At 41.7% G+C, this 25,206-nt stretch overlaps 1 protein-coding gene across 10 annotated transcripts in view; it reads right to left on the bottom strand.

Annotated features, from left to right (window-relative positions):
* Positions 1-25,206, bottom strand: part of KIF13A (kinesin family member 13A) — a 202,824-nt gene that overhangs the window by 110,791 nt on the left and 66,827 nt on the right. For all 10 annotated transcript variants that reach the window (XM_070778345.1, XM_070778347.1, XM_070778348.1 and 7 more), the window contains exon 3: positions 7,098-7,110. In XM_070778345.1, the coding sequence (XP_070634446.1) occupies positions 7,098-7,110 (13 nt within the window). The remainder of the gene's footprint in view (positions 1-7,097; positions 7,111-25,206) is intronic.

The raw sequence follows: 25,206 nt of genomic DNA, 5'->3' as shown, positions 1-25,206 counted from the left end.
CCTTAATCTCAGACTCTGAATGGGCTCAGTTCAGACATTTCTTCCAGCTCCAAAGTGCTCACTTGGCACATGGACAGTTCTCAACAAATACTGAAGGGTGAAGAAGAAAACAGAAAAGGGAGGAAGAATTCATTTGTTTTCCTCTGCCTGTGTTTCAGTGTAGCTCCCTGGGAAAGTAAGATACTTGCGCCAGAGATGACAGAGGCATGAAAAGGAAGTGTCCGAGAACATGCCTGACGTTCTGAGGGCCGTCAGGGAGACTGGAACTGGGCTTCTAAAGGCAAAGCTCCCGTGACCGGGACATTTTCCTGGTTTCCATCAACAGAGCGTGCATAACACATATCCAGACAGAGATCTTCACACACACACACTAAGGAAAAACACACCTATCTCAACTCTGAAAATTCTGAGACAAAGGCTCTTTATTTTAAACCAATGAGGAGGCATAAAGCAGGTGTCTCTATGTTTGTCTAAAAGCTTATTTTTCTTTTTAAGGGAAGTAGAACATGCTCTAATAAACATTGCATGATATGCTACGGGGGAAAGGATTAAATGGTATGCGCTAGGCCCATGCTGAAATAAATGTTTCTCTACTCTGGAGGACAAATTTACAAAATGTAACACCAAAAAGAAAATCCAAATAAATAGTACAAAACAATTTACACAAGGATACATTTGTGGAAATTTCTCTATTCTACACGCACGTGCAATATGAAAAAAATGTTCAATCTTACTCTCAAGTTCAACCAGAAGAATGTTTTTTCCTTGTCCTAATACAACACTAGAAAAAATAACTTTTAAGAACAGAAGAAACACAATTCGGCGAGAACTAGTTTAAGTGTCCGCGGTGTCGCCATGAGCAGCAGCACCACAAGGTACTTGGTTTCTCTTCTGAGTTTTCACTGGCTCTTCCCCTTCCAGTCCCGAAAACAGGATGGGTCCCTGCTCACCCCTATTTTCTCACGTCTTCTATCCTACTTAATCCTTTCTTCCTTGACCACATAATCAATAGCTCTTCCTTTACCTCCTACCTCCTTCCCATCAGGATGTACCCGACCTTTCCAGGGCAGACTACAAACTGTGAGTTACCTGCTAGGCGTCTCTCAGATGCTTTGCCATCATTTCTAATTCAATTCACTCTAAAACTGTACTCTTTCACTTTGCCTTGCACCAAACAGGTCTTTCTTCAGTTCCTGCTGAATTTTCAGTTACTCGGCTTCAAATTCCAGATCCATCTCTGCCTCCTCTTGTGGCACCATCTTCTCCCACATGCTATCAGCATTCAAGTCCTGGATACTTCAGTTCTGCAATGTTTTGATCATTCTTCCCTTCCTCTTTTCTCATGGCACCACACCAATGAAGGCCCTCATTATCTCTCATTTTATTGAAAAAGAGGTAATGAATTTTCTTCATTCCTGGCTCGTTTTATTGAATATCATCCTTTTCCCACCCACTGACCAAACCCAATTTATTTTATGCTCTGCTTTCAGATTAACCTGAAAGGGAGTTTGAATCAGGCCACTGCTTTGTTCAAAACAGAGACACGGAATGTATCGAGATGCAATCCTGGTATCAAGGTCCTCCACAGCGGGATTTGGTTTCAACCTCCTCCTTTTTTTTTTTTTTTGGCCATGTCACACAGCTTGTGGGATCTTAGTTCCCTGACCAGGGATCGAAATCATGCCCTTGGCAGTGAAAGCTCAGAGTCCTAACCAGTGGACCGTCAGAGAAGCTCCTCAACCTCCTAGATGTGTCCCCCAGGATTCCCTTCCATGGACCAGCAGTCCAACTCTATGCTATGTCATTCTCTGAATACAGTTGATATTTTCTCCATCTCTTGGCACATCTGCCTACAACCCAATGGTCAACTATATCTGAGATGCTAATAAAAAAGTATTGTGCATTTTCAACTAAGTATATCCCTAAATATCTAATGTTTTTGAAGCTACTGTAAATGATTGGGTTCCTGTTGATTTTTATTTTCTAATTGCTCATGCTATTTTAAAGAGGTACAATTTGTATTTTGACCTTTTTCCTGCCACCCTGCCACCGGTAAGTTCTAGAAGCTTATTCAGAGATTCGTTAATGTTTATCAAATATATGACCTTACTGTCTACAAAAAAATATGCTTTTGCTTCCTCCATTCTGATCTGAATTTCTTTTTCTTGCTTAATTACACTGGCTAAGAAGCCCAGTCTATGCTGAAGAGAAGTGGCTACTCCTCACCTATTTCGCATCTTGGATGGAAAGGGTCCCGTCTTTCACTGTAAATATGACGACACCTGTGTATGTTTAATGCGTGCCCATTACCATCTTGAGGAGGTTTCTGTCTACTAAAACCTGCTGCAAGTTTATGACATAAACAAGTGTTGAACTTTGTCAAATGCTTTCCACATAGCCTTTTCTATTTTATTCTGTGAATACGAAGTACATCTTTTTTTTCATAATTAATAGTTTATTTTTTAAAGCAGTTTTAGGTTTACAGAAAAACTGATCAGCTAGTGCAAAGAGTTGCCATATACCCCCTCTTCACAAACATCCCCTCAGCAGTTTCTGTCATTACTAATAACTTGTATTAGTTATGCTATATTTATTATAATCAATAAACCAATATCAATACATTATTAAGACCTAAATTCCATACATCAAGGTTCACTCTTTTGAGCTATACAGTCCTATGAGTTTTGATAATTGCATAATGTCATATATCTACCTTTAGAGTAGCATACAGAACAATTTCACTGCTCTAAAAATCCTGTACTTTACCTATTTATTCATCTCTCCTCTCCTCTCACTCCTCCTGGCAACCACTGATTTTGCCCCTATTTCTCTGAAGGCATCCAAGTTTGCATTAAACTTTAATTTGGATTTAAAGTGGATCTGGCATATTGTAAGTGCTGAATTAAAGACAGCTATTATTAATAGAAACAATGAAAATAGCATAGCATTCTAAGAGTACAGTTCCAAAGATAGATAAAAAGACTGCAAGACTTCTTTCCGGTATAACAGTTGGGTAGGAACAATGATAACTCAACCAAATATTCCAAGAGACACCCCCTCCTTTCTCCTAATCACACCTCTACCTTAGAATATTTTTAAGTAAAATGCGCAAAATCCTCACACATAATACAAACAGAAAATACAATAGGGAGGTGATTATTATTTACCATCATCATTAGGCATAATTTCAATAATCGTCCGAATGCAGACTACAGGAAAAGGCAGATAGTCCTCAGGAAAACACAAATTAATGTCATGACAAGAAAATCCAAATTGCTGGTGAGATTTGTAAGGTCCAATGGGCACTTTCCCTCTGGGGACAGGCCACAGAAGAGGATCAGGATTACGACCCAGCCGGGCATTTGGGTCTCCTTGAGAATGGAACTAGGACAGAGTGTTTCCTCTGGCTCAGTTCAGTTCAGTTCAGTCACTCAGTCGTGTCCGACTCTGTGAGACCCTATGGACTGCAGCACGCCAGGCCTCCCTGTCCATTGCCAACTCCCAGAGTTCACTCAAACTCAAGTCCATTGAGTTGGTGATGTCATCCAACCATCTCATCCTGTCACCCGCTTCTCCTCCTGCCCTCAATCTTTCCCAGCATCAGGGTCTTTACTAAGAGTCAGTTCTTCACATCAGGTGGCCAAAGTACGGGAGTTTCAGCTTCCACATCAGTCCTTCCAACAAATATTCAGGACTGATCTTCAGGACGGACTGGTGGGATCTCCTTGCTGTCCAAGGGACTCTCAAGAGCCTTCTCCAACACCACAGTTCAAAAGCATCAATTCTTTGGCACTCAGCTTTCATTATAGTCTAACTCTCACACCCATACATGACTATGGGAAAAAACCATAGCTTTGACTAGATGGACCTTTGTTGGCAAAGTAATGTCTCTGCTTTTCAATATGATGTCTAAGTTGGTCATACCTTTTTTCCAAGGAGCAAGCGTCTTTTAATTTCATGGCTGCAGCCACCATCTGCAGTGATTTTGGAGCCCCTCAAAATAAAATCTGTCACTGTTTCCATTGTTTCCCCACCTATTCTCTGGCTTAGTCTTTAGCAAAGTGGTTCTGTCCACCAGTGAAGGGAACACATAATTTAGCTAAACTGGAACCTTCTTTCTGCTAAACTGGTGAAGTGTCCTTCTGGTACAACAGGTTTTTCTTTTTTTTCTTCATTCATTCAACAGTCATTGTGTAGATGCTATGTAAAGGTTCAAGTATAGGTTTTTAATATTTTGCCTGGTCTTAGCTGTCAGTTCTGCAGAAGTCAGAACAGGACTTTCCATCCTGGGTCTGACAGATAGTTTCCTCTTGATTTTATATTACACTATGCACATGTTCTGTACTCCAACCCCATTAGAATGCTAGGATCTGGTCTGATTCATGCAGCACTTGGCCCCTGCCCAGAATATTTGTTAAATGAAACCAAAATGTCTTCTTTGATGCTTTTACTAATTATGCATGTCAAAATCTCATTGTCTGAATAAATTAAAGTTCATGCTTATATAGTCATCATTAAAAATATGTTTCCCATTTGCTTTCAATATTCAAAGTTTCTGCATGAAAAGACCTTATCTTAGCATCTTTTTAAAAACTTTCAGTTTGTTATGTCATTTATTTGAATTTAAGATGATCTTCATACTTTCTAGATGTGCCTTATGGCATGCGCGCACACACACACACGCACGCACATATGTGCATGTGTGTGTGTGTGTGTGTGCACATGCGTGTATATATATATTTACATTTAATGTCATTCATTTTATCTTGGAAATTTCATGACACTTCATAGGAACTATTAATAGAATACCTAGTGAACGCACAAAACTTTTATATACCAGGTAGAAGGTAATGCCAACCCACTCCAGTGCTCTTGCCTGGAAAATCCCATGGATGGAGGAGCCTGGTAGGCTGCAGTCCATGGGGTCACGAAGAGTCGGACACAACAGAGCGACTTCACTTTCACTTTTCACTTTCATGCATTGGAGAAGGAAATGGCAACCCGCTCCAGTATTCTTGTCTGGAGAATCCCAGGGATGGGGGAGCCTGGTGGGCTGCCATCTCTGGGGTCGCAGAGTCGGACACGACTGAGGCGACTTAGCAGCTGCAGCAGCAGCAGCAGAAAGTAACCAGAACATTTCTGTATGTAAAGCAATTAGTGATTTTTTTAAAATGTGGTTTTGTGCCTCTTTTTCATTTCACTGCTTCTCCTGCATTAAGTAACCCTATGTGGAACTGCTCAGGATTTTAGTGCCTTTTTCTGTAAGGAGAGAATTAAATACATCACAAGGTTGGCTGTCTGTTCTGAAACCTTTAGGAACCAACAGCAAGGGAACAAAGAGCTACTTAAGGGGAGCTCACATCTTTCTGAGTAGCAGAGACATTTTTGGTTATACTTTTCCACATCAATAGGGGCTTCCCTGGTGGCTCTAGTGGTAAAGCACCCGCCTGTTAATGCAAGAGATGAGGGTTCAATCCCTGGGTTGGAAAAATCCCCTGGAGTAGGAAATGGCAATCCTTCAGCATTCTTGCCTGGGAAATCCCATGACAGAGGAGCCTGGAGGGCTACAGTCCAAGGGGTCGCAAAAGACTCAGAAATGACTGAGCACATACCACGTCAATGATTGCTCAGGAATAACCTTCTAATCCCTCAGATTTGGCCAGGATGCGAGTGCTTATATTTCTAAACATCATACACTGCCTCTTTCTTAAAAGATTTCATATTATTTGTTCAATGCATGGCTTCCTTACTGGAGATGGAACTCTTAATGCCAAGGACAATTGCTATACTGCTATCAATAAACATAAAGGATAACATTTAGCATTTTAGGGAGGTCTCAATACTCCAAAAGCCAAGTTAGATTTTCCTTCATAATCCCAGAGATAAGTAAGTCTAATCTATCCTGGATTTCTTCCCCTTACCTGTGTCTTAGATTCTGACTATATAATATATGTGGGTGTAGCCTGACTTGATCCCATCTCAAAAACCAAACCAGCATCACTGATCAGAGGCTGGTTGCATTTCTCCTTCCTTTTGATAACCAATAAAATACTCACCAGTAATAAAAATCAGCCTTCACTCATTCAAGAGTTGATCATTCAGATGATGTCGTGCTTCTCATTGTCTTCTTTTTCTACCTACTCTTTAATTCTTAGGCTTCTCACTGGCACACATGCCAATGAAGGCTGGCCGGAGCATGGGGGCTAGCTCTAATTAGCGGACTTTGCAATTGGCTAGAAACTCCAAAGGGCCACATAAAGTTGGCAGACATCTGAAACTCCAAAAGTTTGGAGAATTTTTCTGATGATATCAATGATTCTTAGTAGGACACAGAAAAGATAGTTTGTCCAGTCAATAACCCAGTTACCAATCTACCATGATGTTACCATATTTGTCTTCCCATGTTCTAGGTGGTGATATTATATAGTTCTGCATTACTCTATGAAGGCTTCCTTCATAGCTCAGTTGGTAAAGAATCTGCCTGCAATGCAGGAGACTCCGGTTTGATTCCTGGGTTGGGAAGATCCGCTGGAGAAGGGATAGGTTACCCACTCCAGTATTTTTGAGTTTCCCTTGTGGCTCAGCTGGTAAAGAATTCACCTGCAACGCAGGAGACCTGGGTTCAATCCCTGGGTTAGGAAGATTTCCCTTGGAGAAGGGAAAGGCTACCCACTCCAGTATTCTGGCCTGGAGAAGTCCGTGGACTGTAGTCCATGGGGTGGCAAAGAGTCGGACACAACTGAGCAACTTTCACTTTCACTCTCCATTACCCTATCCGTGAATTATTGTTATTATCATGTTATTTCCTCTCTCTGGGCCTCATGTCATCATCAACAAAATATAAACAACAGCCAGATGGGTTTGTTCTGAAAACCCACGCATTAGTTCCAAAGATGAAATAATGTATTAAAGTGCTTTATAAGATGTAGAGGCCCAACATTACCAACATTAACTGTTCATGGTTTACGTTTTACATTAGAATGCTGAACCGTCTTCTCAAAAGCAGAGGTGTTTCAGAGGGGTCACTGTGATAGATGAAATTCGAAATTTTGGCACACGTGGCCAGCATGCACACCAAATTCTGTGTAGGTGCTTACCTTGGGAGGTTTCCTGAATGATGGAAACAAAAAATTTCAGCAGCAGAAGTAGAGGGTTGTCCACACAGCAGCGATATATCAGGAGGAAGCAATGAAAGAAAAAAAAAAAAACAAGGCAAACTCAGTATCTTGATTACATGATCTAATATATGCTCTACTTCACAAAGATCAGAAGCAAAATTTACTCCACTGCCTGAAGCAATAAACTCTTATAGTTGCTCAAAAACACAGTGTGGGCATAAGAAGTTTCTTCCTTGGCTTAATAGAATCTATCCAGTCATTCAGAGGTATTTTTAATGATTATAAAGTAGCCAACAAAAAGAGCATCAGAAAAAAAGAAAAAGAAAGAAAGAAACATGCTGCAATCATATTGCTTGTGGTTAAATACTTCAAAATCAATTTTCATATTTGAATTTTTTTAATTGACACATATATATATATTTCCTTTGAAAAATAATATGGGATTTCTCCCCCACTTAGAAAGCATTGTTTAGATGACAATTTTCACATATTTCAACCCTGAGTATAAATTTAAAAGCAAATGGCATCCTTATCATCAACCACACATGAATTTTTTTATCATTCAATTTTGCATTAAAAAAAAAACTCTGCATCCAGTAACATCTCTGAAAAGGAAATAGTTTTCAAAGTAACAAACCATTAGACTAACTTCCTCGGTAAATGTTTTGATTGTGTACAAAGTTAAGGAGCTGAACTATGATTTATATGGTATGTAATCCTATCACAGGGGTTTGGCCTTCTGGATGTGGTTATTCTTAACCAGTCTCTAATACCGATTCAGAAACTCCAAAATGATTGTTAAAAAGAAATGGGGGGTTTTTCCTGTGGCTTTAATCTTTCTTCATAGGGAACAGAACCATGAGAATTTTTTTTTTAAAAAAAGGATTTTCCTGGGCAGAGGGCATGGGAACTCAAGGTATAGGCACAAACAGCTCGGTGCCCTCTCTCCATCACTGTGTTCAACTGCGATCAAGACTGCCGGCAGAAACATAAATAACCTCAGAAATGCAGATGACACCACCCTTAAGGCAGAAAGCAGAGAAGAACTAAAGAGCCTCTTGATGAAAGTGAAACAGGAGAGTGAAAAAGTTGGCCTAAAACTCAACATTCAGAAAACTAAGATCATGGCATCTGGTCCCGTCACTTCATGATAAATAGATGGGACAACAGTGGAAACAGTGACAGCCTTTATTTTGGGGGGCTCCAAAATCACTGCAGATAGTGACTGCAGCCATAAAATTAAAAGACACTTGCCCCATTGGAAGAAAAGTTATAACAAACCTAGACAGCATATTAAAAAGCTGAGACATTACTTTGCCAACAAAGGTCGGTCTAGTCAAAGCTATGGTTTTTCCAGTAGTTGTGTATGGATGTGAGAGTTGGACTATAGATAAAGTCTAAGTGCCGAAGAATTGATGCTTTAGAACTGTGGTGTTGGAGAAGACTCTTGAGACTCCCTTGGACTGCAAGGAGATCCAACCAGTCCATCCTAAAGGAAATCAGTCCTAAATATTCATTGAAAGGACTGATGCTGAAGCTGAAATTCTAATACTTTGGCCACCTGATGAGAAGAGTTGACTCATGAGAAAAGACCCTGATGCTGGGACAGATTGAGGGCAGGAGGAGAAGGCAATGACAGAGGATGAGATGGTTGGACGGCATCCCCGACTCAATGGACGCGAGTTTGAGTAAACTCTGGAAGTTGGCAATGGACAGGGAGGCCTGGCGTGCTGCAGTCCATGGGGTTGCAAAGAGTCGAACAAGTGAGCAACTGAACTGAACTGTGTTCAGTATCCCTCCCAGAACTATGAGGCCCCCAAATAAAACCCAGAGTTCAATATCAAGAAAAGAAACTCCATGGATTCCACAATTAGGTAGATAACCCTAACCTTTAAATCTATGGAAAGAAGATCATAACCTTTCTTATAATGATAAAGAATTATCTTCTTGAAATTCCATGAATTAGCTAAAAAGAAATGAATCCTTATGTCATGACCGCAGGCAGGGACAAGAGGAATGTGATTTTTGTCTTCAGGTTTCAGAGGGAAACTACCTAGAAAAACTGGTATCTCAAGCTGCTATTATGAAGTTTCAACATTCTGTGCATCTATCTTTTTAAACAAGACAAACATTTATGGATGTGGTTATAACAATGCACACATGGTTTCAAATATAAGAGAGCCATGGGTCTTTGCTCTGTACATAAAGCTTGAGGTTTCTTCCAAGAAAATTTCTTTAAGTGGAACAACGGCTCTAAAAGGCATCTATTCTGAACAGGTAGAACAATAATTAATCATAATAATAAAACCTCACTCACAGTACTTTTGATAAAGCCCTCTCTTATACTGCCTGCTTTATTTTTTTTTTTTGACATCTGAAATGATTTTTAATCTTCATTTTTTTTTTTTTGAACAAGAACCTTTTTGAAGAGCTCTATTTATGCTATGAAACACAGGTATAGCCTTTTTTGGCTCCTTCTGACAACAGAAATAAAAACAAAAACAGTTTCCAGGGGGTATAACTTCAGTAGAATCAGCCATAAACACGGGAAATTGATATCTCAGCAAGGGGACCCTCCAAAGCTTCCCTTATAATACGATAATAGTGGGAAGCCTGATCTTTTTTTTTTTTATTTTATTTTAAAACTTTACATAATTGTATTAGTTTTGCCAAATATCAAAATGAATCCATCACAGGTATACATGTGCTCCCCATCCTGAACCCTCCTCCCTCCTCCCTCCCCATACCCTCCCTCTGGGTCGTCCCAGTGCACTAGCCCCAAGCATCCAGTATCGTGCATAAAAGCCATTTAAATCATGTGCTTTATTTAACGGGGGAAAGAAAAGTCACTTGACTTGGCCTACAATAAAGCAACCATATGAAACAGCATGGGACAAATTAGTAAAATGTATGTTTCACATTAAGGCTACAATGAACCAAGGAATCTAATGGGGGTGGAACATGCTCACAGGAATCCCAGGGATTTCCCCAGGGTTCTCCTGTGCTTCATGACTGTATAATCATCATCACCAGCAGCACAGAGTAAGTGCTGGCTTTTAGCCAGTAGTGCGCTGGCCTCCTTTGGCACCCAATAATAGAGCGATCCTTTCCTTATTGACATTTCAACACAGTTTTCTTTACTCCTATTAGGAAACCAATCCTATTTCAGCATTTTAAGTACTTTGTAAATGTATCTCTTTGTCTTAGAAAGAAACCACATAATATGGGAATGCCAGGATAATTCAGCTACCTTCCTTTATGTTTCTAAGGATGGTTTGTTAAGAGTAAATGGAGGGACTTCCCCGGTGGCCCAGTGGCTAACACTCTGCACTCCCAATGCAGGTGGCTGGGTTTGATCCCAGGTCAGGGAACTAGACCCCACATGCCGCAGCCGAGACCTGGCGCAGGCAAAACAAATAAATAAATATCAAATATTAATAATAAAAAAATGGGAGACCAGGATGCATGGGGAAAAGGCAGGTCACTAAGTGAAAACTGCCACTACTCAAATTACTCATCATTTAGTTTAGATCAAGGATCCTGGCTGCAGAAGGAAAAGTAAGTCATTTGGTTTATCACAACTGTACTTCATTCACTGATAAACATTTCTTGAGGTTTGAATTAGCTGATAAGAAACTAAGCATCCTAATCCAGAACCATAGTTTACTGCCCCATCTCCAGAGGCTCTGTATCATTTTCTGGTAATTGTGAAGAGAAAGTTTTCCAACATGAGTAATACTGATACTATAACCAAATGCAGCACGTTATCCTTTGAGGGGAAAAAAGGAAAAACTAATGTGATATTGCAATGTAAAGATAAAAGTTTTCTCTCATGTATCTATGTATCTATGAAAAAAGATGAATATAAACATCTATCATGAACATAATCAATATTAAAAGTATATATTTTTAAGTTACAGCCTTTGTTGGTTATATCAGTGAAGTCTTAACAAAGAGTTCCGTCTAACTCTCAACTAGGTCCAGGCTATTGCTGATACCTAGGTGGTTCCTTTAGAGAAAGATGCAATATTCCTAGCTAAGCAAACATCCAATGAACTATAAAGAACACCCCATCAAAGAGAACTCACTGACCTGCAGACACAGGCTTAGAGAGAAAATAAGAACGTGTGGTTCTACGCTGATTGACGCTAACTCTACTTTGTAAACACCGAAGGTTCTTTCCTCTCTCAGGACAAAAAAGTTAATGGGTCTCTTCAAGGTCACCCACACTTCATGCACTCCCCACACAACTCTTATAACTTCCATGCCTTTCACCCACTCGGTCTCTCCCTTCTGCCTGAGCAAATCGCCCCTCTCCAAAACCCAGCTCCAGGCTCCAGTCTCAATTCCTCACCAATTGTTTGAGACCACATTGGCCTTCACCAGCTGATAGCTGAGGATTCCTACGGTCAACAAAACAGCCTAACATCACGGCCACACATAAAGTCCTATAACCTTCAGTGATCCTGTCTGAATTCGAGTCTTGTGTATCCTTAAGACTTAAACCCTTGAAAGCAGAGGCCACGCCAAGTGCTACTTGCATGATACCTCAGTCCCCATCCCCACCCAGTTATGCAGTACTGAAATCACAGGAAGAGCTCAGAAGGAAGTTTGTACACTTGTGGCTTAAACATAATCTAGGTGTGAAGCCTTTCTTTCATCACCACCACAATCTCACAATTCCAAAGTTTGGGGAAGGTGTCAAGGACTGTCAGAAAATGGAGACCATTTCCTATGTCTTATTTAAATATAATTATTTCTCTAGAGCAGCATTTCACACAGAGAAATTCAAAGGGATGTTAGCTAGGGTCAAGTCCTCAAGAGCTTCAGAAGTCAACTAGACTCAGAAATGCAGGTTCAGTTTGATGACACAAGACACACACACACACACACACACACACACACACACACACACACGGATATGGGACTGTAAAGATAAGCTGGACCTGTATGTGGCCAGGTCTTGAAATGAGGAGTAGGTACTGAATTTAGTAAGCTATATAAGAGTTTAACAAGAGAGTGAAATAAATAAGGCAGTATAAATAGCATATTACAATGACAACAATCCTATGTAGCTATCATTCTCTTTTCACACCTTACACCAAAAGATGATGCTCAGGCAAGGAGTCTTTTGTCCAGTATTTACAGCCCATCAACTACCCCAGTCAGTGCTGCAAGAGACATGAATGATGAGTGCTTTCTTCAGAAACAGAAAATTCTCTTCCATGTGCTAAAAAATGTTTTGATTAATTGTTGGAAATTGCCAACTTACATCGGAAAGATACAGAATTAAATGATATTTGACTCTTAGAGACTACTCTAATGACATATACTTTATAAAACCCTTGATTTTCACCTTCCACTTGGAGAACTAAACATCAGAGTCCAAGTAATCCTGTTAAACCAGCAAGCATTTACTGCATACCAATCACTACACTGAACATCATAGGTGCTTTGAGGGATAAGAGAGGAATGAGGCATAGCCTCTGACCTCAACACTTTGTGAGAGAGACAGATACATTCATGAAGAACTAATATCCAGTAGACTGGGATGCCTGGGATGGAGCACAGGCAGAAGCAAAGAGCTATATTCAAGTCCACAAATATTTAACACACACTGTGCACTTTGTTGAGAAACAACTTAGACATGCTGCCTTGCAGACATCAATAAATGCAACTTATACACACAATTATGATACAATGTGATGTGCACAGCAGCCCCAGAGGGAAAGATCACCTGGGGAAGAAGGGAAGTTTCTCAGAGAAGGAAACCCCTGCACCATATCTAGGAGGTGAAGAGAGTCACCCAGCTGACAGGGTAAAGAAGTGGCCCTTCAATAAAAAAAAAAAAAAAAAAAAGAAGTGGCCCTTCAATAGGGAGAACTGTGAGTGAAAAAAGTACTGGAGCACACAGCCTGCTCGAGGACCACAGCATCGTGCGAGCTCAGTAGTTTGTCCACAGAAAGAGACTGGACCCAGGGTTGGGACTGTGTTTGATAAGTGACTATAAAGGTTCATCTTCCACTATGATTTATTAAGTGTAGTTTGAAGATAAGTTCATATATTTGTAAACCAACAAATGAATACATTCATATATACAAAACTATATAGCAAGCACTTCTATGAGTTATAAAAAAACAGATCCAGTGAAGTTGCTCAGTCGTGTCTGACCCTTTGCGATCCCATGGACTGTAGCCTACCAGGCTCCTCCATCCATGGAATTTTCCAGGCAAGAGTACTGAAGTGGGTTGCCATTTCCTTCTCCAGGGGATCTTCCCGACCCAGGGATTGAACCCAGGTCTCCCGCACTGCAGGCAGAAGCTTTACCGTCTGAGCTACCAGGGAAGCCCAAAATGCAGATGGGGTTACATATACATTTTGAATAGCCCTTGACACCCACCACAAGAAGAAGGCAAATGGCAAAACGTTAATGAACTGGTTAATTCAAATAGATTGCTACAATAAAATGCAAAACTTGAGGGGACTACACGAGCATATCCACAGGAACTATTAACTCAACCTAATGATGTTCATTCAATATATGTGTGTGTGTGTTTCCAAAATTAAAATGGATACACAAAGCAAATGGAAAGTTTAGCAAGTTACAGGGCATTATTTGGTGGAATTACTATCCACTGATAATAGCCTTCCTGCCTTTTTTCTCCTGATATTTGTCAAGGAAAATGCCTGAATTAGTCCCCCTGACTAACGAAACACAGCCAGCTACTGCTGTGGGCGACAGGCCTCTGAGAAGCCCCTGGCCGCCTCTGTGGAGAGTTCTCCAAGCCACTGCACAGAGCTCCAGCTTCTCATCACCATGGATGCAACTCCCAGTGGGGGGAGCCTGGCAAGAACTCACACTAGATTAACCAAAACAAAGTTGAGCAGAGAAAACATGGCTCTTGTGCAATTTTCTTGCTGTGTCTTCAAAAGGACCATGCAGCGAAGCTTAAAAAATAAAAAATAAAAAAAGGCAGCAGTAAGCACCAATTCTTGATTTTAAATCAAGAATCAGGCCCCTCTGTGAGGCCATTCTTGGGCTAGTTCTCAGCGGCTACTCCTAGACAGGATCTCAATTAACATGCTGTCTGGAAGAAGCATACATCTTATCAGTTTTACTTGTCCTTCCAGGATTAATTTTCCACTTATGTGAGAATTTGTACCTAGATAGCATATACTTCCTGGAGGAGGGCATGACAACCCACTCCAGGATTCTTGCCTGGAGAATGCCCATGGACAGAAGAGCCTGGCGGGCTACAGCCATGGGGTCGCAAAGAATCGGACACGACTGAGCGACTAAGCATAGCACAGCATATACTTATGATATCAAGCTTATAACTGCATGAACAATATTTACATTTCCTACATTAGGGAGTCAGAACCAAACATCACGCTCCATGCGACAGCCTCATGAAAGCAGAGCCATTAGCTGAGTAGTAGAGACAAGTAACAGCCTTTTCTGAGAGCCAGTCGAGCATGGTAGCTAAGAGCAGGGATGCAGAAACCAGATGCCGCGGTTCTATTCTTGTCACTACCACTTTCCAGTGATGGAATTCTCCCACCTCCAGCCATTTATTTTACCTATTTAGCCATTTATTTTACATAATCTCCTTCCTTCCATCTGCCATAGCAACAGCTGCACTGCTGACGCCAGATGCTTGTGGACTTTGAGAGCCTGTAGGACCCACCTCCTTGAGGGCTGTGGGACCAAGACATCCCTGACTCAGCAGCCCACATGTGCTGAAAGATGTCTGTGCAGAACCATTAAGTTTCAAGGTCACCCTGAGTTGAATCATGATGGCAGGAAAATGACAATTCAACCTCCACTGTAGACAGCCCACTAGGAACAGTTTGATTCCAGAGCCCAGGTGTATCTAAAAACAGTCAGGGCAGGATGCATGGGTCGATATTAAATTATACCTAATCTCAGCACTAAAAAGAAATGATCTATCAAGCCAGGAAGAGACATGGGGGAAACTTACATGTATATTACTAAGTGAAAGATGCTAATCTGAAAAGGCTACATACTGCGTAACTTCAACTGCATGACATTCTGGAAAAGGCAAAACTACGGACACGGTAAAAAGATGGGTGGCTGCCTGGGTTTGGGAGGGCAGGAAGAGTACAGGATTTTCATGTTCTGCGTGATCTAATGATGGATACATCTCATTATACATTCGTCCAAACCCATAGAACGTACAGCACCAACAGTGGACCCTTCCCGATGGAAACTACAGCCTTTGGGCGACTATGACGTGTCAGTGTAGGTTCTTCGGCTGTAACAAATGTACCACTGTAGCGCACAACGTTGATGATGGAAAAGGCTATGTACGAGTGGAGGCAGGGCCACACGGGAAATCTCTACCTTCCTCTGAATTTTGCTGTGAACCTCAAATGGCTCTAATAAAAGTTTTTACTCAAGATTTTTTTAAGCTAAGCCGGAAAAAAACAAATAAACCCCCTCAAAACCATAACAAAAACAAAATAACAACAACAAAAATAACACCATCTAACCAGCACTGCATGTGTAAACCTCCTTACAATGCCTATCCATCCCAGGGCAGAACTGACTATGGGTTAAGTCTAATGCCAATTCATGAAGGTTCAGGATTCCTAATACTACAGGCATCTCAAGGGCAGCTGCTACTCTCCTGGGTCATATTTATTACCCCCACACCACTGAACAGCATTTTCTTCACATGTTTTATTTACATCATTAAAAACAAATAAACCTTGCACCCACGAGGCAAACTTGTAACATGAAGCCTCAAGAGTGTATAAGAAACTGATTATTTACAGAAGATATTTAGAGATTCAAAACAACAAGAACGTCCAAGCAAATCAAGTGAAGAACATATCTTTTGTCTAAGTCAGAGTCTCAGATATGAACAAGAAGCAGGAAGGTTTGTAGATCCTCCTAAGAGAGCTCAGAATTATCAGTGAAAGGGTAACAGTGGTGCTCCATTTGCAACTTGGTTCTTTCCTTCAAAGGGCATCGAGAAAAAAGGAGAAACTCGGTGAAACTAAATTAATCATCTCAATTGGAACAAGCCATTGATAAAGCCTCCATTATTAGTCCAGTTCTTGAATGGGCCAGATCAACCCTGAACTTGTTGTTCAATCACTAAGTCATGTCTGACTCTTTGTGACCCCATGGACTGCAGCATGCCAGGCTTCCCTGTTCTTCACTGTCTCCCAAAGTTTGCTCAAACTCATGTCCATTGAATCACTGATGCTATCCAACCATCTTATCCTCTGTCACCCCCTTTTCCACCTGCCTTCAATTTTTCCCAGCATCAGGGTCTTTTCAAACGAGTCAGCTGTTCGCATCAGGTGGCCAAAGTACTGGCGCTTCAGTATCAGTCCTTCCAATGAATATTCAGGACTGATCTCCTTTAGGATGGACTGGTTTGATCTCCTTGAAGTCCAAGGGACTCTCAAGAGTCTTCTCCAGCACCACAGCTCAGAAGCATCCGTTCTTCAGTGCTCAGCCCCACAGCAGGACATGGTGGCCATCACCTCATGGAGCTGCCACTGGGTTCAGTGATGCTGGCCCCAAGGCCAGCAGAGACGGACCCCAGAACACTTTGCTCCTGGATTTTACTCCATGGGAAGGAGGGAGAACAAGGAGGGCACTGATGTTATTGAGCATATCCTGGTCATCGCACATGGTCTTGACACCTTATCTTATTCACTCAATCCTCACCACAATAGGAGGTGGACTGTATTACCCTCATTTCTCAGATGAACAAACAGCCTACATAGCTAAGTAAACGGCGTGGCTAGGATAAAGACCAGGCAAAAACTAGGATTAGGATCTTTTGGCGAATCCCTTTAACCCTACGTCTAACCTTGTGACTAAAATGATATGTTGAAAACAAATTTCCTACCATTCTCCTTGTTTAACACACACAATAACTTCCAGTTGCACTTGGAATAATGTCAATGAGTTCTTTAATGTCATCGATAGGATCTGGCCTCTGTTCACCTTTCCATCTTTCGTCTCCTCTTTTCTACCCGCCGTGAACTCATAAAACTCTTCTCTGACTCAGAGCCATCACCCACGCCCCTCTCTCTGCCAGGAACGTCCTTTCCCCTGATTCTTTTTTCACACTAGGTGCGACTGTCACCTCCCCAGAGAGCCCTTCCCTGACCATCCCATCTGGAATTCCCCATCAGTTTCCTTTAAGCATCCATTGTACTTTGTCAGCGTCATGATTTATTGTCTGTCTCATCCACTTGAAGCTGAGCTGCACTAGGGCTGTGCCCAGGTCTGCTCTGCTCATGACCACTGACTCTGCACTTGGCACATGGTAAGCATCTGGGCTGGTCACAGACCCCTGCCTCTTCCCGCTCTGGGTGCCCCCCAGGCAGAGGCTGGGTCACGATCATCCTGGCTCCGTCCTTCCAGTCTCCACGGCGCCTGCTGCACAGGACGGAACATGTGTTTACCAAAGATACACACACAGGCATTAAAAAATAACCTCAGAACCACGTTCAGAAAGTAGGCTGGTGTCCCACAAGGCCATTTATGATGGTCATACTTGAAAGGAAGCCTATTTTTATGCAAATAACTGGATTCATTTATTTTACTACTGCAGAAAAGTGACTCTTTTGGTTAACCACTAATTTGAAAGCCCTTTTAATATGGATATGTTTACTGGCTTATTTACTGGCCCACTCGGTAGCTCTTAAAGCAGCAGGTACCGGGCAGGAGGCTAATTTCGGACTCTGGGTGTCGGGAGGTATGTATGTCAGATGAATTGGCTGGACTGCACGTTCTCTGGGGCCGCCTTCCTAAAAGTGAGAGGCAACCCCCCCTGCAGAGAACTGGCATCCAGGACACCTGCTCAGAAGCTCCCCCTGCCTGGGACCCCCCCTCCCCACGACCCTGCTCCCCTTCCTGGGGAAGCCTTCTTTCACTTTCATGTTAGCTGTCTGCACCAAATCAGCTCCACCGTCCCACAGTACTTGGTTCTGTTTTCCTCAGCACCTTGCACCACCTTAAACCACCGTGTTTATTTACCTACTTACCTATCTACAGACCTTCTCCCCTGGACCTGATGGTTATAAGATTCATAGAAATAGGGGCTTCCCTCTAGCTTGTCCCCAGTGCCCAGAACATTGTCAGGCACCATAAATATAAGTGAATGAACGAATATATGAAGACACATCACCAGGTCACTATTAATAGTACCATTTGAGACAATGGCAATGTTTCCCTGAGTAACTCCATTCTTTCAGGTTTGTCTGAAGACCAATCAAATATATATGCAGTGTTGCATTTTCATAAAAGCTTTACTGGGGGAAATTTCAAACACGCACAAACGGAAAGGGAATAAGTGTAATATAGCATCAGGGAACATCACACCACACCCACCATATAACAACAGAGCATAACAAACCCATCCTTAAGAAGTATGCACACACAACCAGTCTTGTGTATATAAGGAATAGCTGATGCTCCTGAGATAAGGCTATTAGAGAATTTTTAAAGTTCTGTTAACGTCTGAGTCAAGGAGGATGCACACGCAGATTGGAGAAACAAACAAGTAGATTACAAATTTCCAAAGGTTTTACAGGGAACTGAGAACAGCAGGTACTCCATTCCCAGGGACCTCAGTCCTCCTGTGTCCAGAGGAAAGCGTAAGAGCCCCAGAAATAGATGTTTGACAGCCCCAAGGGGTCAGCCACGCCCCCACTCCTAACTCATCCATTCTGAGGCTGCAGTACTCACTCCCATCTGTTATCTGGCTTTCCTGCATGCAGCAGACGCGACAGCCACTACACAGGGCGAAAGGGAGGAGACAGCAGGATGGGTCTCCTGACAGCCCATCACTGTGAAAAGAGATGGGAGGTTGAGAGCAAGCCAAGCTCGCTTCACCGCACGGACAGTAACAGCTGCTCGTGATCACGTCCAGCCACCTCTGGCCTCTGCTTAGGACAGAGCAGAAAACAGGACAAAATGGTTAAGATCTGGTGTTTGAAGGAAGAAGAGCCAGTTGGCTGGAAATTTTACTCACGTTAAAATACTTATGGGTAAGAAAATCTGAGCAGCAGGAAGAACTGAAAAAAACATTTTTTTTTAATCAGGATAAATATTTTAAATAAGGATTAGACCCAATTTTCAGTTATTCAGAATTGAGCTTCTCTGCTTTGAGGTTTAAAATTTTGGTGGAAAAGGTATAACTAGATGCAGTTTTCATTCCAGTCTCCATAATACATTCAAAGTCAAGGGGATATAGAAAACCAACAGAAGAAAACATACTCTGGACAAAGCCCCAAATAAAATCTAATATACCCCAATCAGCAGAGCGTGTACCTGTCATAAAACAAAGTCTTTTAACAAAGGATAAATCAGTGTCCTCGACTTCTTCACCTTCACTTCTGCCCCCTTACCAAAAAGGAAGGGAGAGAGGGAGGGATGGTGGGAGGGAAGGAGTGGAAAGAGAGTAGAATTTTTGATTTACCATCATTAGGAAGATCAATCATTTCATAGTATTTTTACGTACAAAATCTTTCTCTGCCTGGAGACATTTACAAAAAGATAATTTTGGTGTGGGCCCTTTCTGTTACTCTCCTACTTTCATAGAATATAATTCCAAGGGCAATGAATATCCTTTAAAACCTGAGACTTTATTCTTCTTGTCAACTTCCCAAATTCCTTCTTTGCCCTGCTGTCATTCACACAGACACACACACAGACAATCGTTTGGCCTATACACTCTAAATCAAATGTAAACTGAAAATTAGTTTGCCCTTAATGGTTCACATTCTCCCTCAAGATAAATGGACTTATCTTAAGGTACTAGAAGATTCCACTGCAATCCTGAGATCTAGGTAAAAGGAGCCAATGTAAACAAACGGAAAATATATTAACGATGCCTTTCCCAAAGAGTATTCAGGGGAGGGTTACTACTGCGAGATACACTAAGACAGGGGTGGAGCAGAACATCTGCCAATTTCTGATGAGAAACAAGGAGGGCACGGAGCGGAAGGAAGGAGAAGGCCCTTAGGAAGCCAAGCGCAGGAAGAAGAAAGCCTCAGTACCTTCCTGTGCTCTGAAGACTAGCCTTCTTCTAGCTGGAGCATCTGGTTTCCTAGCTGTTCCCCACCCCCAAAACAGATCAGCCCTTAAAAGGAGTGTGGTGAACACGGGGAAGGACTCAGACACAGGGAAGAAAGCCTCGGGAAGATCCTGCAGAAAACAGGGCTGTGATTCCGGACCGAGTAGAATCAGGTCAAGAGCTAACAGCCCCTGGAGAAGGCAAAGCAAGTCCATTCTCTGGAAAGTCTCCAGAAATGAGGGCCTTCACCATTCCCACAAATGAAAGCAAACCACTTGGGAATTTGGCTAGAAAGGGGTCAATCTTTGAAGCTTTCAATAGCTAGCTGACTTGCTGAATTTGGGGTCCATACTGCTTTCCAGGGGACTTCCCCAGTGATGCCAGTGGAAAAGAGCCTGCCTGTCAATGCAGGAGAGTTTAGAGACCCAGGTTCGACCCCTGGGTGGGGAAGATCCCCTGGAGGAGGGCACAGCAACCCACTCCAGTATTCTTGCTGGGAGAATCCCCATGGACAGAGGACCCTGGTGAGCTACAGTCGACAGGGTTGCACAGAGTTGGACATGACTGAAGCGACTTAGCTCAGCACAGCACATTGCTTTCCAAACACCAGTAAAGAAAGAAACCTGGAGAATGGAAAAATACACAGCGGTGATCCACTGTGTGATCCTTTGCAGCAGTGCAAGAACGTGATACAGTCACTACACATCAATCTGAAGGAATCTCAAAAACAAACGCTGAGAGAAAGAAAAAAGTCCCCCAAAATATCCAGCATGATTCCATTTCTATAAAGTTCTCCAAGAAGGGCAAGAGTAAACAAAGTATTATCCAGGGGATACAGAGCTAAAAGTAAAACTGTTTTTAAAAATGAAAGAAAAGAGCTAAGGAATAATGAACACAAAAATCAGGAATGTGGTTATTTTGAAAGCAATACTGCTTTCTGTCTACTCGCCTTTTCTTAAGCACGGGTAATCTGTTTCTTCAGATGAATAGAGCATATGGGTGTTCATTTTTATTATTATTAGTCATCATGTGTGTTTTATATGCTTGGTGGATCAGGCAGTAAAGAATTTGCCTATAATGCAGGAGACCCAGGTTTGATCCCTGGGTTGAGAAGATCCCCTGGAGGAAGAAATGGCTACCCCCTCCAGTATTCTTCCCTGGAGAATTTCACGGACAGAGAAGCCTGGTAGGCTACGGTCCATGGGGCTGCAAACGGTCGACAGGACTGAGCAACTAACTCATACACAGATGTGATATATTTCAAAACTTAAAATAACTGACTTTCCTTAAGTTTTTTCCAAAAAAAAAAAAGTTTTGTTTTTTTTTTTTTAAATAAAGTGGATGAGTCAGGAGACTCATCAACCAAGGTGAGGTCAAAAACGCCCCAGGAATTCAATCGGTCTTTGCAATTAAAACAGGAAATTCCATGACATCTTCCCTGTACCGAGACTTGGAGGCTGCCAGATGCAAGTCCCTGTGGTTTTTTGGTAGTTGGCAGTCTAGATTTTTTTCATGCTTGTGGAAAGACAATATACGGTGATTAGGAGCGTCCTCACATAATTACTGCATGAACAGACAATATTTCAGGTGAACCACACAGACAAATGGCAAGGGGCAGCAAAAAGGCAGGGGACCAAAACCCTCCTCTGGTTGCACTTGAAGGTTCACATAAAAGCTCTTTAACTCTTTCCCAACATACCCCAGTTCTCCAGTCACCTTTCACCAGCATCTCAGCTGGGAACATGCCAGCCGTCTTGGTGTCTGATCTCAGATGGGCGGGGAGGGCAAAACTCTCAAGACTGTTTCCCTGAGATTCATCCAGCGTAGCAGCCCCAGGAAGACACTAACTGGTGTGCACATATACACGTAAGCACTTTACACACAGTCAGCAGGTCAGGTCGGCCACACCTCGGTCCTACAGCATCTTCAGCAGCTTCTTCAGCAGCTGATGCGTGGAGGTGCTCAAAACTTTTACGTTACAATAAGATTCTAGGATTTTTAAATTCATTCTATTTAAAACTTTTTTTAAAACTCAGGATTATTGAATAAATGTTAAAACTAAAAGATGTTATCGTGAGCAGAGATTATATTTCTAGTTATATAATATCTGAGATACCGTTTACTAACATTTTAGAAAAGTCACACCCATAGGTTCCAGCAGGACCTGTATTTGGTCTGGAATATTTTCAGACCAAATACAGGAACAAGTGTTGTAATTAATGGCAGGAATATTTTCCTGCCATTAATTACAACACTTGTTAGAGCTGCTTACAATAGACATTTTGGGGATTTTCTGCATGACTTCCAGTCTTGGACTTGAAGTAAATTATGCTATGGGTCCATAGGATGAACTTCATGCTGCTAATTTACAGTTCAGTGTATAAGTGTGCCTCGTTCTCCTTTTGTCTAATTTAAAAGCTTAATTTTCTCCTTGTGTTATTCAATAAAAGTGCTTTTATAAGATTTTTTTTAGTCCCTCAAGTAATAGGATTTGGCAGGTAAAATGAAAAGTCTATAAGCAATAAACACATTTCTACTGAGGACAGCATCTCTTAAATAAAGCTTGCATTTCAGGGGACTAAATATTCTTTCTTTGCCCAAAGAAAAAATTTGTCTCTGTTAGAGACAACAGAACAAGGACAAAGAGTTATAGAAAGGTCAGCACTGTGATCTGAGAAGACATGGATTAGAAAGGGCGAGACGGAGAAAAAGACCCTTCAAAGAAGACTATTAAACAGCAAAGTTTCCCTGTGTAGGTGGAAATATACATAGCATAATTATTATTATATTTTGTGTACAATTTTTTCTCATATTATTGATTGTAGGTGGGTATGATATGAACATTTAGCAACATTTAGTTGGTTCAGAAGTGATAGCAACAGGAGACTTCCCTGGTAGTCCAGTGGTCAAGACTGTAAGCTTCTAAGGCAAAGGGTGTGGGTTCGATCCCTAGTCAGGGAACTAAGATCCCACATGCCATGTGGCATGGACAAAAAAATAAATAAAAACAGAAGCGACAGCAACAAATGCATAAAACCTGGGTTAACTGACCTCCCCTACACCTTATGATGGGCAATATCTAAGAAGAAAAGGGACAGATAGTCTAATAGTCTTAAGAAAATGTATTATCTCTACACAGGATCTCCATATAAGAATCGAATTAAATTCACCCCCCCCCAAACATGCCTTTCAAAAGAAAAAAAAAAAATCAACAAATGCTTCAAATCCATTGACCAGAAACCAGGGAGGAGGAGATTCCAGCTGGAGGGACCGACAAAAGCAAAAACAGAGGCAAGTCCACACTTGGGGACCAAGATGTTAAGTGTCACCTTCAGGACATGTTCTGAAGTTAGAGCAGAGGGATGTGCTGATGAACCAACGTGCAATGTCTGGGAAGAGAGGAACTGATGAGACTTGTGCCTCCACGCGTTAGACCTGGGCAAGAGGAAGCCCAGGGTCATCTTTTACTAAAATGGGAAGACTGTGAGAAGAAAAGCAGGAGTCTGAAATGCCAGTTAGACATCTAAGTGAAGAAGGCAGGTGGGCAGTCTAGATATACAAGAGGTCAGAATAAAGACGATCCTCCAAGCTTCGTACTTGGATGACATTATATTCTATCTTGTGTAGATGGTTTCTCCATCACTACAGAGAGACAGTCTAGCGGGTGTTTCACATCAGAAAACAGAAGAACGTCCCAGACACTGAACTTAGAAGAACACCTAAACAACACATCCCTGGCGGCAGGGGCAAGTCTCAGACAGTGTGTGCATATGTGCCCATGGCATTCAAGCAGAGTTCATCATCTCAGCGCGCCATTAGGAAACAGGTTCAACTGACTGCAGTCATTCATGGAGGGTAGACATAGAAAGACAAAAGCAAACAATGCTACGTCTTAGAGGGGCAGGGGACACTTATTAAAGAGATACTTAGATGTCAGTTTGCTCTGGAAATGACTTACTTAAAGTGACTATTTGGCTAGGAGAGAGGCAAATCAGAAGGAAACCTGTTTGCTAGTACAAACAGTGACATTTACTAAAGTTGTCAGTTACTTCTACCTGCCCCTAATCCAACTCTTATGAGAATCTGCTGTGCCCATCACACCAGAAGACGCAGGCCTGTTTACTTCATCCTTGAGTAACCCACTCATCTTAGAATGAAGACGTCAGGCAAACGTGGAATGGAAGTGGTCATTATGTCCAAGTTTCTGTTAAAGAAAAGAAAGACGTTATCTTTTGTTAAACTATAAGCCTGCCAAGAAAATAAGTTCTTAAATAGTTCCGTGAGCTCCTAAAACTTATCTATCTCCTGGTGCATTTCTGAGAACACAGTTAGACGTTTTTTCCGGTATTCAAAAGAAAGTTTAGCTAGCTGCTTCTTGACTAGACCATATTCCTAATTCCACACTCACTGAGAAAGCGGAGGACTAATAAGAAGGAAGCTGATAGTTTCTGTGATGTAAAAATTACCTATAATTTAAATGCATAATAACTAGAGAATGCTTAAGTAAACTAGGGAATATTCAGATGAAGACTACCTTGTGGTCAGATCTGAAAATGGTGTCTTAAAATGTATTCAGAATCCAACAATCCCACTTCTGGGTACGAACCCCAAAGAACTGAAAGTAAGGACCCAAAGAGATATTTTCATGCCCGTGTGCATAGAAGTGTTATTGGCAACAGCCAAAACATGGAAGCAACCCAAATGACCATCAGCAAAAGAATGGATAAACCAAATGAGATGTCTACACATAAGGAAAGATTATTTAGCCAAAAAAAGGAAATTCTGATACATGCCACAACATGGATGAACCATTGAAGGCCTTATGCTAAGCGAAATAAATCAGAAACAGACAAATACTGAAATGACTCCACTTCAATACTTGCAATACTTGCAATACTCAGGTTCACATGGACAGAAAGCAGACTAGTGGTTACTAGAGCCTAGGAGAGGAGGAATGGGAAGTTATTGTTTAACGGGGACTAACGTGGGTTTGGGTGAACCCCGGGAGTTGGTGATGGACA

This window comes from Bos indicus, chromosome 23 (assembly GCF_029378745.1).
Source record: "Bos indicus isolate NIAB-ARS_2022 breed Sahiwal x Tharparkar chromosome 23, NIAB-ARS_B.indTharparkar_mat_pri_1.0, whole genome shotgun sequence".
NCBI lineage: Eukaryota > Metazoa > Chordata > Mammalia > Artiodactyla > Bovidae > Bos > Bos indicus.
This window is presented reverse-complemented; position numbering and strand designations above follow the sequence as displayed.